We start from the raw sequence: 14,905 nt of genomic DNA on the forward strand, positions 1-14,905 counted from the left end.
CACAAAATCACAGCTGTAATTTTGCGTCTCCGGTCTGTATTTCCTGGTAGGCTGTAAGCCCATGGGGTGTGCGACCATGGCCCCATTTAAAAAAATAACCTTATTGAGATATAATTCCTATACTGTATAATTCATTCATTAAAAATGTAGGAGTCAATGGCTTTTAGAATGTTCAACCATCAGTACAGCCAATTTTAGAACATTTTCATCACCTCAGAAGAAACCTTTATTTTTTATTAAAAAAAATGTTTTTTAAGAGACAAGGTCTTGCTCTGTCACCCAGGCTGGAGTGCAGTGGTGTGATTATAGCTCACTGTGGCCTTGAACTCCTGAGCTCAAGTGATCCTCCTGCTTCAGCCTTCCAAGTAGCTGGGACTGCAGGTGCAGCCACCACACCGGGCTAAAGAAACCTTTAGCTGTGGCTCCTATGACTCCCCTAAGCTCTGTCTTCTCCTCCTTCCAGCCCTAAGCAGCCACAGCTCTGCTTTCTCTGTGGATTCCCATATTCTGGACATTCATAGGAATGGAATTGTAAAATAGATGGCCTTTTGTGACTGGCTTCTTGCCCTTTGCATAATGTTTCCAAGGTTCATCCATGCTGTAGCATGTATCAGCACAGGACTCCTTTATATGGCAGAGAAGATTCCATTGTGTAGGTGTGCCATATTTTGGATAGACACTGTGGCATGTCTACACAGTGTTGTTTCCACCTTTTAGTTATTAGGAAGAATGTTGTGATAAGTTTTCACGGGCATGTTTTTGCATGGACATAGGTTTCTGTCTTTCTTGGGTGTATGCCTATGAGTGATAGTGCTGACTCACCTGGTACCTCCGTGGCGACCATGCTCAGGAACTGCCAGGCTGTCTTCCACAGTGGCTGCCCCATCTTACATTCTCTACCATCAGCCCCACATACGGTGTCTACTGCGCTTATGGGGTAAACTGGACGTGACCAGGGCTGTCTCATTCCCCACTGTGTCTCCAGGCCCGGGGTAGCCAGCCCTATAGCAGGTGCTTGAGAGATGCAGACTGAGCCAATGAGAATGTGAAGGAATGGGTTCTGTTGACTGTGCTTGCCCACAGATCTGACTCTGGACTTCCCTTCAGTCCCTGTCCATACAGTATTCCTTGTGATCCTGTGTCTGACCCTTGTCAGGCAGTCGTGAGCTGCTTCTTGGGGCTCCCATGCTGTTTGGCACTCATTATTTATGAATCCTCCTTCCCGGAGGCTGAGCGTCCTTCCAGGGTTAAGAGGGCGTCTTAGTCATTTCTGCATCATCAGTCTCTAATGCAGGGCTTGGCGCAGCATGGGTGCTCTTTGGGGAGAGTGGAGAGTCACTCCAACTCTCAGGAGAGGGGAGCCATCAGGGGGAAAGCGCCCCCCAGGAGTGGCTGTTTCAGGAAGTCAGTGAGGCAAAGAAAAGGGGACTGAGGCCTCGCAGAGGGTGGAAACACTGCCGCCAAATCTCCAGGTCTTGGGCTGTCTACATGGGGAGAGGAGACTAGAGTGTCCTGGTCCTCCTCAAACCATGGGTGGCCACCATCTTCACTGCTTTTCTGGAGCTGGGGGTGTCCAGGCACTGAGAATGGTTCTGGATAGGGACAGAACCCAGGGCCTGGGAGCTGCTAAGTCTAGACATGATAGAGGACTCCATGGATTTTCTCTAGGGTGTGTATAGGGCACCATGGAGTGAGGAGGCCTGTGTGCAACGGGCTCGTGGTTTTTAACATGGCAAGTGACTTGCGAACCATTGGGGTGTGATGTGCCGGTTTTGTGTATGATTTGTATGGAGCCCTATTTCTTCCACAGGCCATTTGTAAATTATTTACATGTAATTTTTCTGTTTGTGTAATATTCTTCATTTCTGTTCCCAAACCTCCAGTCCCCAAAAGCTGCTCACCAGTTCCCCCTCAGCCTTATCACACTTTCCACAGAGCAGAGTAAATAATCCCGATTTCTGTAATCCATGAACAGAGTAGGTTTATTTTGAACAGAAGCCCAGACGCTCAGGGCAGAGGCCCTGGAGCCCCAGTGGGACAGGGCTTGGCAAGAGGGACTTCTGGGAGGTGGAGTCAGCCCACAACTCCTCTGTCTATGAGCTCCTGAGCCCAGGGCCTCCAAGTCAGCTGGGGCAGCCCCACATCACTGTCATATCAGACCTAAAGCAAGAGGAGCTAAAGGGAGGGGGAACAGGAAGGGGCGGCTATGTACAGAAGGGGTTGGGTGGCGGCGGGACTGATTCCATTGAGCAAATGATATCTGTTTTTGGTTTTCCATCTGTCCAGTAAACATTCCATATCCTTTTGCCCTTTGTTCTAGGCATTTGCCTGACATCACCTGCCAATGTGAGCTCAGGAGAAAGATTTACTCTCATAGTTTGAGTTCAACATACCTGAGACAGTAAATCTACTGCCCAAAGGCCACCGCTTGATTCTCTGTGCTGAGAGGACATTGGCAGGTCCTGACAGATCCTGAAATCGTGGCTCTTGACTTTGGAATTCAGAGTGGGATTTGGGGGTGTCTCCTTTTGGTATTCGCAGTGGTGCATGTTTCAGGTGGTGTTAAAGGAAATTCACTCTTCTTAGGGGCATGAAAGCCTGAAGTAAGGGCAGTGTGGAGCCTGTGGTGGGAGAGGAGCTGGCTTTGTGAGGAAACTTCCATGGGATGATCCACAGAGCAGAACTGTGGTGTGTCCATTTGACCTTCTGGGGGTTATTGTCATTCTGGGGTTAGGAGCAACGCATTCTCTTTCTCTGCTGTCCCTCCCCACCATCCCGGCCTAGCTGAGGGTCTGCACTCAGCTGAGTGGAAGGTGACTTATGAGGCAAAGGAGGGGTCCGAGGGGCAGCTCAGTTCCCAAGGAGGGAACACTGGAGGGGAATGTGGAGTCAATACAGGGAGGTGGGGTTTTGGAACATCCTTGTCTTTAGCTCTGATGGGAGTGTGACATCCAGGGCCATGGGGCTGAGGCCCTGTCTCCTGGATGTCTGGGACTGTGCTAACACTTGTGACTGGAGGAGCTACCCCCAGCCCCTAGTTTCGTGCTGGAGTTACGCCCGCTCCCACAGCTCAGTAGCCCCTGGGGCTCGCAGGGGACATACAGTTCACCAGTGCCCACGATGCTGCAGCCCCCACTACTCCTGAGGACACCAGTGCTGAGGACAGGTGTGCTGACCCCACATGGCTCGTACAGGATGGCGCCTTTGGAGCTGCTCACCGCTGTGGGAACAGGAAGGGATGCTCAGGGCCCCACACGGTGTGGCTCTCAGTGTACTGCCCTGAAACCCCTCAGCCAGGCCGTTCTTCCCACCTGCTGCCACTCACCTCTATGGACACCCATTCCAGCCTCCAGCTTCTGTGTCTCCCACCCTAGTCACACAAAGTACTTGCAAGGTCCCCATGCACCTCTCTCCTTTCCCTAGAGCCTGGGCCAGGCCAGGCCAGATTCAGCTTCACCCTTTCTCAGTTTCTACTGGTCCCTCCTTCCTGAGCTTGCTTCAAATCCTCTTCTTCTAGAAGAGCATCCTCTTGTCAGGGTGGTTCTTTGTGGCTTCTGGGCCCCGAAGCACTTGGACCATGCTGTTGCAAATCTGCTCCTAGTCTGACTCCCAAAATATTTGGATAGCCCTTTCCATCAGCCTGGGAGCTCACGGCAGACAGAGCTCTTCCTTTGGGGTAGGGGAGGCATCAGAGGTCTGGGAAGGGGTGGTGTGGACTGCCTGTATTGGAGTGATCAATCCCCAAGACCCCAGAGCCAGTGGGGCACGGCTCATCTACTTACAGATATTCACGGGCCCGATGCCTTCGCACAGCCTGGGGATGTGAAAAAAGACAGGTAACTACATCAAACAGATGCAGGTAAATGCAGCATCTCCCCGCTCTTGCCCTTACTGTGGGCCATGTGCTGCTGTGGGTTTTCAATGACCGGGGTGGGGGACGGGGTGAGAGATACTAGCAGCCGCCACCAGAGGGCTGGGTGATGGTCACACCTGGTGCCCATCTTTGACCCCTCCCAGAGGAGCTCACCTGTGCTCCTCGCCCTCCAGCAGGCGCCTGTAGGTGGCGATCTCAATGTCCAGGCCCAGCTTGGAGTTCATCACCTCCTGGTACTCCTTGAGCAGGCAGGCCATGTCCTGCTTGGCCTTCTGCAGAGCCTCCTCCAGCCCTGCCAGCTTGCACTTGGCATCGTTGAGAGCCGCCTCGCCCTGCTGCTCTGCCTCGGTTATGGCACCCTCAAGTTTGCAGCGCTGTGGGAGGGGCACAGAAAACATCACTGGGGGCCCTGGAGCCCCAAGCCAGACTTGCAGAAGAGCAGAGAGAACATGGGGGTGGCTACGTGCCAGGCTCACATTTGCTGCAAGCTTCCTCCTAGGATTGCGACATCTGGTTCCTCCAGGGAACTGGGATGGGTTTTCTGTCTAAAATACCTCCAAGAGAGCTGGGATTTTCCTCTTAAGTATGCTGAGAATTTCTGTGGGGCTAATAGGTTTTAAATGCCTAGCTGGTCTTCCCTACCCCAGGAGAATGGAGTGGGTCTGATTTTATGAACAATTCAGAGTCATCTTGAATTTCAGGATCACAGAATCACAGTCTTTGGGTCTGAAGGGACCATGGAGAACATCTTTTCTATCCTTGCACCTAGTGAACCATCCTTGCTTTTCATCTTTGACGTTGGTCACCTCGTTTCTGTTGGGGACCTGACTATTTCCTGTGGCTGCTCATCCTGCTGTGGGTCAGCCCTTTTGTGGAAAGGGCTTGCTTCTGCTTGAGCAAGGCAGCATAAGTTTATTCCCTCTTCAACAGCACTCACAGCAGGGACTGAACCCGCCCTGCACGGCACAGACTGGCAGTCAGCCTAGGATGCCTCTCGCAGCGAGGAGGTCCTCCCTGGCCTCACCTGGGCTTTGACATTCTCGATTTCTTGCTGCAGCCGCTGGATCAGCTTGTTCATTTCCAGGATCTCGTTCTTACGGTTGCGGAGGTTGTCACAGTGGTTCCCAGCTGTGACTCTTAGCTCCTCATACTGCCAGGACAGAGAAGTCAGAGCCGCAGGCACGGCAAGGTGGCATCTCCTAGCCTCCTTTCTCACTGTTCCCAGTCTTTTCTCCCATGACTTCCTAGTTCAGGTGCTCTCTGGTTCTCATACTGGTTCTGCTCCTTTACCTTCTTCCACTTCTTGGCAATTTTGGGGTCCTTTATGTGGGCTGCTCCTGATTCCCATTTCACCCCATCCCCAGTTCCAGGCTTGTTAGATTATTCTGCAGCCTCTGAGATCCCCTCCTCTGTTTAGCTGTTCTGTGTCTGGTCCTTTTCTCTGTCCCAGAGCCCAAGTTCGCCCGAGGGCTCTCTCCCTTTTAGATATGCCTCTGGATCTTGGAAGGGGTTTCTGTGCTCAGCCTGGGTTGCCTAACAGACCAAGGACTGCCCAGCGAGATGGGTCTGCCCATCAGGATGAAAACATTTGTATGTTTTCTCTAAAAACAATTTAAAAAAATGCAATTTATGTCCTACCTTGAGGTAACACTTTTTTATAAAAACCTTTGCACTCTGAATCCAATTTCTGAATAGTGTGCACAGATTACATTTGTAAATTTTAAAAAATTAGCTGATTTTAGATTTTTCTGATAGTGGGTGGGAGCATATTATATAGAAAATGCAAAACGAGAGATAAGCACATAATCACACTCATTGGCTCTTTTGTTATTTGGTTACAGTAGGAAAGTCTGCAGTTGCCCAATAAATATCCATTCTTCTCTTCTTAAAACAGAACCCCTGGCTGGGCACAGTGACTGGCACCTGTAATGCCAGCATTTTGGGAGGCCAAGGCAGGCAGATCATTTGAGGTCAAGAGTTCAAGACCAGCCTGGCCAACCTGGCCAACATGGTGAAACTCCTTCGCTACTAAAAATACACAAATTAGTTGGGCATGGTGGTGCATGCTTGTAATCCCAGCTACTTGGGAGGCTGAGGCGGGAGGATCACTTGAACCTGGGAGGCAGAGGTTGCAGTGGTGCAAGATTGCACCACTCACTGCACTCCAGCCTGGACAATAGAGCAAGACTCCATCTCAAAAAACAAAAACAACAACAACAAACAAAAACCAAACAACAACAACAACAAAAACCCAGAACCAAAGAGAACCCTGCTTTTATTTAGGGTAACCATGAGCCCAGATAAGAGAATATTTCTCAGCTTTCCAATCAATGAGATCTATGGCCATGGCTGGGCAGGGCTTCTGGGTAAGCTCTCTAAAGGAGGGAATGACCCAGTTGGTTTTTTTCCCCTCTGTTCTCCTTGCTGCCTGGCATAAGCATGTAAGACTGGAGGTGCTGCAGCTGTCTTGGAACGTGAGGCCACCAAGAGGATGAAGCATGTATTACAGATGGCAGAATGGTGAGCTAGAAGGATCCTGGGTCCCTGATGATGTCACAGAACCTCTGTGTCATCCTGAGCAGTCTATTTTGTACTTCAAGCTACTTGAGAAAAAAGTAAAAATTCAATTTTAACTACTTTTTTTTTTTTTTTTTTTTTTTTAGAATTTCTGATCCTGGTAGCCAAATGCAGTCCTTAACTAATAGAATTGTCTCTACAATTCTGACTTAGCAGGATGGGAAAATGAGGTGATTGTAATCCTGAACCCAACCTAGCTGATGGTGGTTGCCAGGGGCAACCAGAGGACTGGCCAGCCAGAGTGAAACCTGGCCGTGGGTGGGCCACAGACGGGTTCACCAGGAGCTGACTCCAGGTCAAAGTTTCATACTTCCAACCACCATGGAGCTCCAGAAAATAGGTAGAGCATCACTTTGGGCACTCCCTGGGTAGTGGCACCCGCTGCCTTCAAAACAAAACCAAACGACTTAGCACAGCCCTGCAGGTATACTGTGACCTGGCCTCAAGACACCCCTCTAGCCCGGTCTCCACAGCACATGGCACTCCAGGCCCCTCGCTTTCTGCTGCTGTGTCCTAGCACCCGCTGCTCAGCCTGGCACACCCTCCCCCCATCTGCCCATTGAATCTTATTTGTCCTTCAAGATTAGATCAAATGACAACACCTTTGCCTTTGCAGACACAATTTGTTCCCTCTGTCATCAAACTCCCTTTACCTGCTGCTCCACCTTTGCAATCACTTCCTGCTAGCTGGTGTTTTGGTTTGGGAAGCGCATCTTTGCTGGCCACCCTCCCTACCCTTCCCCTGGTTTATTTTCTTCCTAGCACTTGGTATCACCATCTAACAAACATCCACTGCACTTATGTGCCTTGTTCATCATCCATCCCCCTGCCCCTTCAACCCCACCCTGGCCCCCAACTTGTCTCTGGAATGAAAGCGACATGAAGGCAAGGACTAGTGTCTATTCTGTTCCCTGCTGTGTCTCCAGCTTCTAGAACTGTGCTTGGCACGTGGTGGATGCTGAACACACAGTGTTGAATGAGTGGGCCAATGAGTGCTTGCATGCTTGGTGCCTTCCATAGGCAAGGCAAGAGAGGGTGAGCCGATGATATTTGTTAAATCTAATTACCCTTAGGGCCCCCCTGCCCTCCAAGCAAGCCCCTAGTTATTAAGTCTGAGGCCATCTTAATCACTGTTTCTGCTCTACCATTAGTAGCCACCCCATGCCACCAGCCTCCTCCCACGCCTCGAAGCTTAGAGCCCTCTTTGCCATCACCACCAATTAGTATTTATTGAATGCTGCCTACAGGAGCACTTCCGGTGAGTCTTCAGGTACAAACAGCCAGGCGCCCTGGCACCCTGATGATAGGCCTGGGTTGTTCGGGGAAGGAGGGGTCCCTCCCACGTGCTCTGCAGGGATGTGGCCTGGGGCCTTGCAGAAACAAAGCAGCTGGGCTTTATGGGATTCCCTGTGTCTGTGGCATGGCGCGGCTCTCATTAACTCCTCACCCACTTCTGCGGGGAAGGAGTCTGGGGGTCCTCCCCTCTCCTGTCTCTTTGTCACCTCTCCAGTCTCCCTGCCCCCACCCCTGGGCCTCACCCGGCACTGGTACCAGGCCTCTGCTTCGGCTTTGCTGCGGCTGGCAATGTCGTCATACTGCGCCTTGATCTCAGCAACGATGCCGTCCACGTCCAGCTCCCGGCTGTTGTCCATCTTCACAATGACCGAGGTCTCAGAGATCTGCGACTGGAGCAGGCAGATCTCCTGTGGGGAGGGCCCAGGTGAGAAGGAGTGAGCTCTCTGAGCTTCCAGGGGCAGAAGAAGGGGAGAACCAGTTCTGACCTTCCCAGAGCAGAGTGCATAGAACTCTGCTATGGCTGTTCTGGGCTTCAGTCACCAACTGACTCCTTGTCCCCACCCTCTGGTTGCCCAGAGCTTGGTGGAGACTTTCCCAGAGGGGCCTGTGAGCCATGGCCTGGATGATCCAACTTCTGTGATTCTCACTGCCTGAGAACCGTCTCTCCAGTGTGGACCTCTTCTCATGCTTGCCCTGAAATGTACCCACCGGGCGGCCACTCTGCTGCCCTCTCGCTCCCTTGGCTCCAGCCCAGACTAACCACCCAAGGGCAGGGCTGTGGGTACCTCCTCATACAGGCCTTTCAGGAAGTCGATCTCCTGCACGAGCGCCTCTGCGTTGGTCTCCAGGTCAGCCTTCATCAGGAAGGCTGTGTCCACATCCTGCAGCAGAGCAGGGACAGAATGTGGCCTGGCTGGGCCACCTCACAGGCGAGCTGGTGGCAGGGGGAAGGTGTGGGGCTCCCCTTTCCTCACAGACCCCCCACGGGCAGTGAAGGGGTGATGGAGCCAAGGTGGGAAAAAGGGGTCCCTAGTCCCGGGACCCCAGGCCTGGCTTCCTGATGGGAAAGGACCTGAAGGGAGTGGGGCTTAAATGAGCCTTGGCAACAGCCTCTCAGAGCCCGCTTTGCAGAGTCTGGGCCTGGAAATACCTGGCTATCTGTCTGAGGAACCATCGCGATTGTTGTCATGTTTGGGGGCTTGCAGCACAGCTTTTGAGCTTTTGTTTTGATTTGGCATTGGCGTCTGTCCCGTCTCCAGCTGCTCGGGCAGGGGTAGACATGACTTTAACCCAGCTTGGGCCTGCATGAGTCGGGAAGTGGAGGCCAGGCCAATGGCTGGCCTTTTGCAAGGGGACAAGGTCGGGGGAGAGGAGGCTGGCCTTCCTCATTCTCAGGGTTAGTGGGGCTGGCACAGGAGTCCGAGGGGCGAGAAACCCTTTTTCAGGGTGGGTGGGCTGCAGACACGTTTGGACTCAGTTCAGGGCTAGGTGGCCTGGGGCAAGGCAGTCCAGCTCAGGGGCTCTGCCTGTCTGAGCATCATCCTCACCTTCTTCAAGGCAACAAACTCATTCTCGACACAGGGACGCAGGGAGAGCTCTTCTTCATATCTGATGGAAAGGGCAGGAAAAAAATGCTTTAGTCGAGCTTGTGGATTTTGGAAGAGATCTTGGCATTAGGCCTTTGGGGGCGACTCTGCCTGTCACTGACTGAATGCCCTGGGGAGTGCCCAGGTCCAGCCCTGTCTTGGCACCTCTAGCTCCTCCACCCACTTGAGATGGGTGAGTAGCCATTTTTCAAGCTTACTCTTCTCCCCGTTCCTCAGGAGCCTGTTCCCGCGATGAGTCCTCTGGGAAGTCCTCCTTAAAGCTACCTTCATTCTACCTTGCTGCTGAGGAGGTTCACTTCACCTAGTGGCCTCCCCTGGGAAGGTGGAAGAAGGCTGTGCTGCTGGCCTGGCTGTTTTTTCTGAGTCACTGGAATTCCCAGCTGACCCGTGCATCCTCCTCGTTGGGAGGGTTCAGAGCCTGGCCTCTACCTGTGGTCCATTTGCAGAGGTAGCAATTATCCATTTTACCAGACCCACAGAGACAGCCATGCTATTTCCTCAAGCTCCTTGGGGCTCCTCAGCCCACTCACCATTCTCCTAAGGCAGAGGGAATTGGTCAGGGGGTTCAGTTTGATGAGCAGCATCAATCCATTAAAAGCTTCTCTGCTTCATCATGCCCATCTCTCTTTTTTTCCCAGCAGAACTGCTGCAGCACTGGCCCTGGACTCTGGAGCCTAGTCCCCTGGGTTTGAATCCTGGCTCTGTCCTATGCAAGCTGTAGGCAAGTTGGGTAAGTGACTTGGCCTTTCTGCCTCATCATGCACAGCTTCATCATCCATAGATAACACTATGTTTTGCCTCACAGGGCTGTTGTGGGCTAACATGTCATATGCATTAATACCTGAAGAGCACTAGGACAGTGCCTGGCACAGGCTCTGTACTGTGAAAGTGTTTGCTATTATTCTTAAAATACCAGTTTGATCTCATCCTTCTCCGATTGTCTCATGTTTAAAAGTCAAAGTTCTCATCTTGAGCTGCAAATCCTGTCTCTTAATCTCACCTTGCTACTCACTCCTCAAGAAAGGCATTGCTTCTGCTGAGAGGCTGGCCTCCACCCCTCCCACAGCCTCACTGCATCTCACCTGTCACAGTCTGCTAGAGTTGCCCCCTTCACTTGGCACGCCCTGCCTCTTCCTTGTCACCCATTCCTGTCCTTTCCCCATTTCCAAAATGGAGGATAATGCCATTGGAATGAGCCATTATCCTCCAAGGGCCAGAGCAAATGGCACCTCCTCCAGGAAGGCTTCCTGGACTCCTGTTTCCTCCCTTTCTTGGGATTTCTCCCGCTTCTTCTCTGTTTGTGTGTAGGTGCAGGTGGTCTGTGCACACTGGACTGGGAAAGAGCTAGCCTTTTTTCTTTCCATAGCACCCACACTTTCTAGCACAGTGTCTGGCATTGAGTAGGCATGTGGTTGACACCTGCAGTGAGTGTCCCCAATGTGGTTCCACTCCACTGACCCAAACCCTTATGACCTGTTGCTCTCAGTATATTTGCCGTGTTTCTCCTCAATAAAAAGACACCTGTTTCAACTCGCCTGCCTCTAACATGCACTCCCATAGGACACTGGACTGTCACGAGGCACTGGATTCTCATGGGGCACTGGACTCCCATGGGGCACTGGATTCCCATGGGGCACTGGGCCCAGGACTTGGTGAGACAATTTATCTGGGCCTCAGCCTCTTGCAAGCACTTAATTACCATATGCTTATCAACCACCTACTCCAAGTTGTGAATCAGACCTGGAGCTCGTCCTTAGGGGGTGCAAGTGTAGCAGAAGAGAAAACAGGAACCACAAAGAACTGGGAAGTGAGGCAGAAGGAGCTAGAGCCTGATATGCAGGGAAGGGGCAGAAGGGCTCTGCAGGAAGCCAGAGTTGGGGGTGATAGAAAAGGTGGGCTGTGGTAGCTTGGACGTGGTGCAGAGAGATGCTGAAAGGGGTGTGCCAGGCAGGAGGAGCAGCAGGAACAAAAGCCAGGAGGGAAGAGGACTGGGGATCTGTCTATGGAACAGGAAGTAGTTCAGGATCTGCAAAGGCAGAACAGGCGGTTTCAGCCGAAACCTGGAACTCCAGAAGCCACACATGAGAGAGCTTGTTTTACAGAGAGAGAGTTCCCGAGGGCCTTATTTAGGTGGAGTAGTGGGGAGAGAGATTGCAATACACAGTCTCAGAGCTCCCACCGTGTGCCAAGTGGGGTGCCCTGCTGACAGGATCCCACCTAACTGTTCTGCCACCCAATGAACTAGGTTTAGGCTCCCCATTTTATAAATGGAACCGGCCTGGACTGTTTCTGTCCCTTGCCCCAGGTCCCCCAGTAGGGTGAAAGCAGCACTCACTCACTTTTTCTTGTAGCCCTCCAGTGCATCCTGGAGGCTGCAGAGCTCTGACTCTAGCCTCACGCGGTCCCCAGACACACAATCCAGCTGCCGCCGAAGGGCGCTGATATAGCCCTCGAAGATGGGCTCGATGTTGGTCTGGCAGCACCTCTGCTGCTGCATGAAGTTCCACTTGGTCTCCAGCAGCTTGTTCTTCTGCTCCAGGTAACGGACCTGCAGCCAAGAGTGGAATGTCAACAGGCAGCAGAGATCCTGGGGACCATGGCTTAGAGAGGGCAATGGAATGAGTTTGTGCCCTCTCTCCCAACACATGGCTACCACTGCACTAGATTTGCAAAAATCAGGGTCTCTGCATAGACTGGCATCTGAGGGTATGTTTCTCTGTGTCTCCCCTGCCTGGGGGAGCCTAGTGGACCCCTACCTTCCACTCAGAGGTTGTGTGTTGTAGTGGACAGCACTTCTCCAAGAGGCCTGGGCAATCCCTGTTTCAGCACTGCCTGCCTGCCTGTCTCTATCCTCATGACCTTGACTGAGACATCCTGTCCCTTCAAGCCTTGCTTTGCTTCCCAAAGCTCCTACTTGGGACAGTGTATGGGAAGAGACTCTGTTAACTTCACACTAATGTCAGAGGATGTGAAGATTGGGGATCAAGGCTTTCCTTTATGACAGCCTAGGGAACTCAGGGGAAAAGTCAGATCGAGGAGCTCTAAGCTCTTTTCACTTACTGTGCTGCATCCTACATGGCTGTATCTGAAAAAAAGTCCAGGTTACAGTAATGTGGATAGCTGCTGGCCACCTCCTCCCGTTTCGTGAGGTAGAAACTGAGATTAGGAGTTGAGTAAGTTGACCATGGCCACCCGGCTGGACATTGACAAAGGGAACGTCCTTGCTCTGGAATTTTCTATATTGTGCATTGTCTGTCAAGAAAACTGCAGAAGTAGCATTGCCTTACTTCTGGTCAGTGGCTACATCAACAGGAGGCGCCCAGCCTAACAGAAGGTGGTGTGATGTTTTTGCTAATCAGGGCCCATTTGTTGGAATAAGTTTATAGCCAGAACTTAATAAGCTTTAGAAATAAAACTGTGAGTTTGACTAAACAAGTTCCTCTGTGAAGCACTTTGGCATATATTACCTCCCCTAATCTCCCGCCGTCACTCCTCCTCTTCCTCACTGGGCAGCATCGTCCAGAGGCCAAGAGGTGAATGGCTTGCACAGGGATTCCGGGTATAGGAGGAGAGTCAACGCCAGTGGCCAGGGCTCCTGACCTCCGGCCCAGGACTCTTGCCCCTAAACCTTGGGGTCACCAGAAACACGAGCTCAAACTGTGGAATGAATCCTGACGCCAACAGCCTCCCTCGGGCGTGGGATGGGCCCAGGGGCTGCTGAGGGATGGCAGGCCAGTTCAGCACCTTCTGAAGGCACGCCTTCCTAGCAGCCTTTCAGTGGCTCTGGGGTTGACAGATGTCAGACTTTCGTGACCGTCACCTTGCACCTCTAGCTCTGACTGTCCGCTTTCCTTTCATCCCAGGCTTAAACTGATGGGAAATTCTGGGGTCACAGTGCCCATCCTCACCTTCGGGCTCAAGGGTTGTGACCCAGTTCAGGCACACAGAAGACAGTTCTACTGTTAAAGCCTCATCAGGAAGGGCATTCATTTCTCTGCCTCTCTGATCATTCCTTTCAGTATTGCTTTGGAAGTTCCTCTTACAGTCTGACCTCAGGCAACCTTGGCGATTGGTGATTTTGTCAGATAATATTCAGGGAAAGAGGATATATTTTTAAAAAGACAAGGAAGCAGAAATGTTTAGTGTGGAGTCTGATCTAACTGGCTTTCAAAGGCTGGTGGTCATGGAATGTGAGAGAGGCCACTGGACAAACTGAGGCTTCCTCAATATCAGTCTCCTCCTCCTGGTTCCCTTGGACCAGAACGAGACCAGACCCCAGATCTGCAGTGGGTCATCCCATGGCCCTGGGCCACTGCCCCCTTACCTTGTTGATGAAAGATGCGAAGCGGTTATTGAGGCACTTGATCTGCTCCTTCTCATCCCTCTTTACCCTCTGCACGGTGGGGTCGATGTCCAGTGCCAGTGGGACCAGTAGGCTCTCATTGATGGTGACAGGGGTGATGCAGGCAGAAGGCCCACAGGTGGCCCCCAGTCGGTACCCGAAGCCAGGAAGGGTACCTCCACATCTGGAGGCTACCCGGGGCCTCCCAAAGCCCACATTGCACAGGCTCCGTGAGCTGAGGCAGCCCAGAGCTCGGAGGCCCCCACCACCCCCGGGCCGGCATGGCCCCTTGCTCACTGCATAGTGAGTGACCATCCGGGGCATGACAGCCGAGTATGAGCTGAAACTCTGACCGCCACACCTGGAGCCTGGCTGGAAGGAGTGGTACGACATGGCAGGAGAGAGAGGCAGAGAAATGGGGCCCTGGAGGAAAGAACAGGGGGCAGGATGATCAAGTCATGGCTCAGCTTCCCCCCTTTTATCTGGTAGGGGGATGAAGGGCTGAACTGGGCCAAACCCCAAATCACCATTAAACTAGGTTTATGAGCTTGGGATATTGGCAGTGCTAAGTAGCAAGGTGGATAATTAGGGTAGCGAAGAGCAAAGAGAAGGGGCCAATGGTCAGTGCTGGTGGGCCCTATAAAAATCCTATTTGTCCTCCTTCCTTGATTGTGGGGGTGATGAAAGGGGCCAACCAGACAGATATGTTCCATGTATCCAGTGGCTCAGCCTCAAGGAAAGAGAGAGTTGGGACTATGTCATTTCATAGGAGGGTGGTGTGCCTTGAATTATACACCCCGGCTTCCGTGGGATTACAGAGCAAGTCCCATACACTTAAGGATGCTCTGGCTATGTCCCCAAGGCTGCTTCTAGTCTTTTTTGCAGATCCTTCCAACCCAAGTGCCCTCTGTGGGCTCCTAGATGAGTCAGGAAGTTCCCAGGAGGAAGGCTTTTGGGGTGGGAGAAGCCTCCCTACAACAGGCCAGACTTTAACCCTCCTGAGCTCTAGCTCAGTGACCCACTGTCCCATGGGGGTCTTGAAGGTAGACAGGCTCCAGGCATAGATACTTCTCTACAGGGCCCATCAGTCCACAAAGGCTGTAGGGAACTTGAGAGGAGAGGCCTGGTGCTTGAGAAGGGCAGAGGAAGGGACGCTCTCCCCAACGCTTCTGGGGTCCCCAAAAGGCATGATTTCAGCATCAGGTTTCA

At 52.3% G+C, this 14,905-nt stretch overlaps 1 protein-coding gene across 1 annotated transcript; it reads right to left on the bottom strand.

Moving 5' to 3' along the window:
- Positions 1-1,962: 1,962 nt before the first annotated feature.
- KRT82 (keratin 82) lies at positions 1,963-14,149 on the bottom strand. The gene is made up of 9 exons (XM_005570928.5): positions 13,679-14,149; positions 11,694-11,902; positions 9,295-9,355; positions 8,533-8,628; positions 7,990-8,154; positions 4,899-5,024; positions 4,028-4,248; positions 3,783-3,814; positions 1,963-3,220 (listed from the first exon to the last, which is right to left on the bottom strand). Exons 1-9 carry the CDS (start codon positions 14,087-14,089, stop codon positions 3,000-3,002), a joined length of 1,542 nt encoding a protein of 513 aa, XP_005570985.3. The 5' UTR covers positions 14,090-14,149; the 3' UTR covers positions 1,963-2,999.
- Between the last annotated feature and the right edge of the window lie 756 nt (positions 14,150-14,905).

The sequence above is a fragment of the Macaca fascicularis genome, chromosome 11, assembly GCF_037993035.2.
Source record: "Macaca fascicularis isolate 582-1 chromosome 11, T2T-MFA8v1.1".
Classification (NCBI taxonomy): Eukaryota; Metazoa; Chordata; class Mammalia; order Primates; family Cercopithecidae; genus Macaca; species Macaca fascicularis.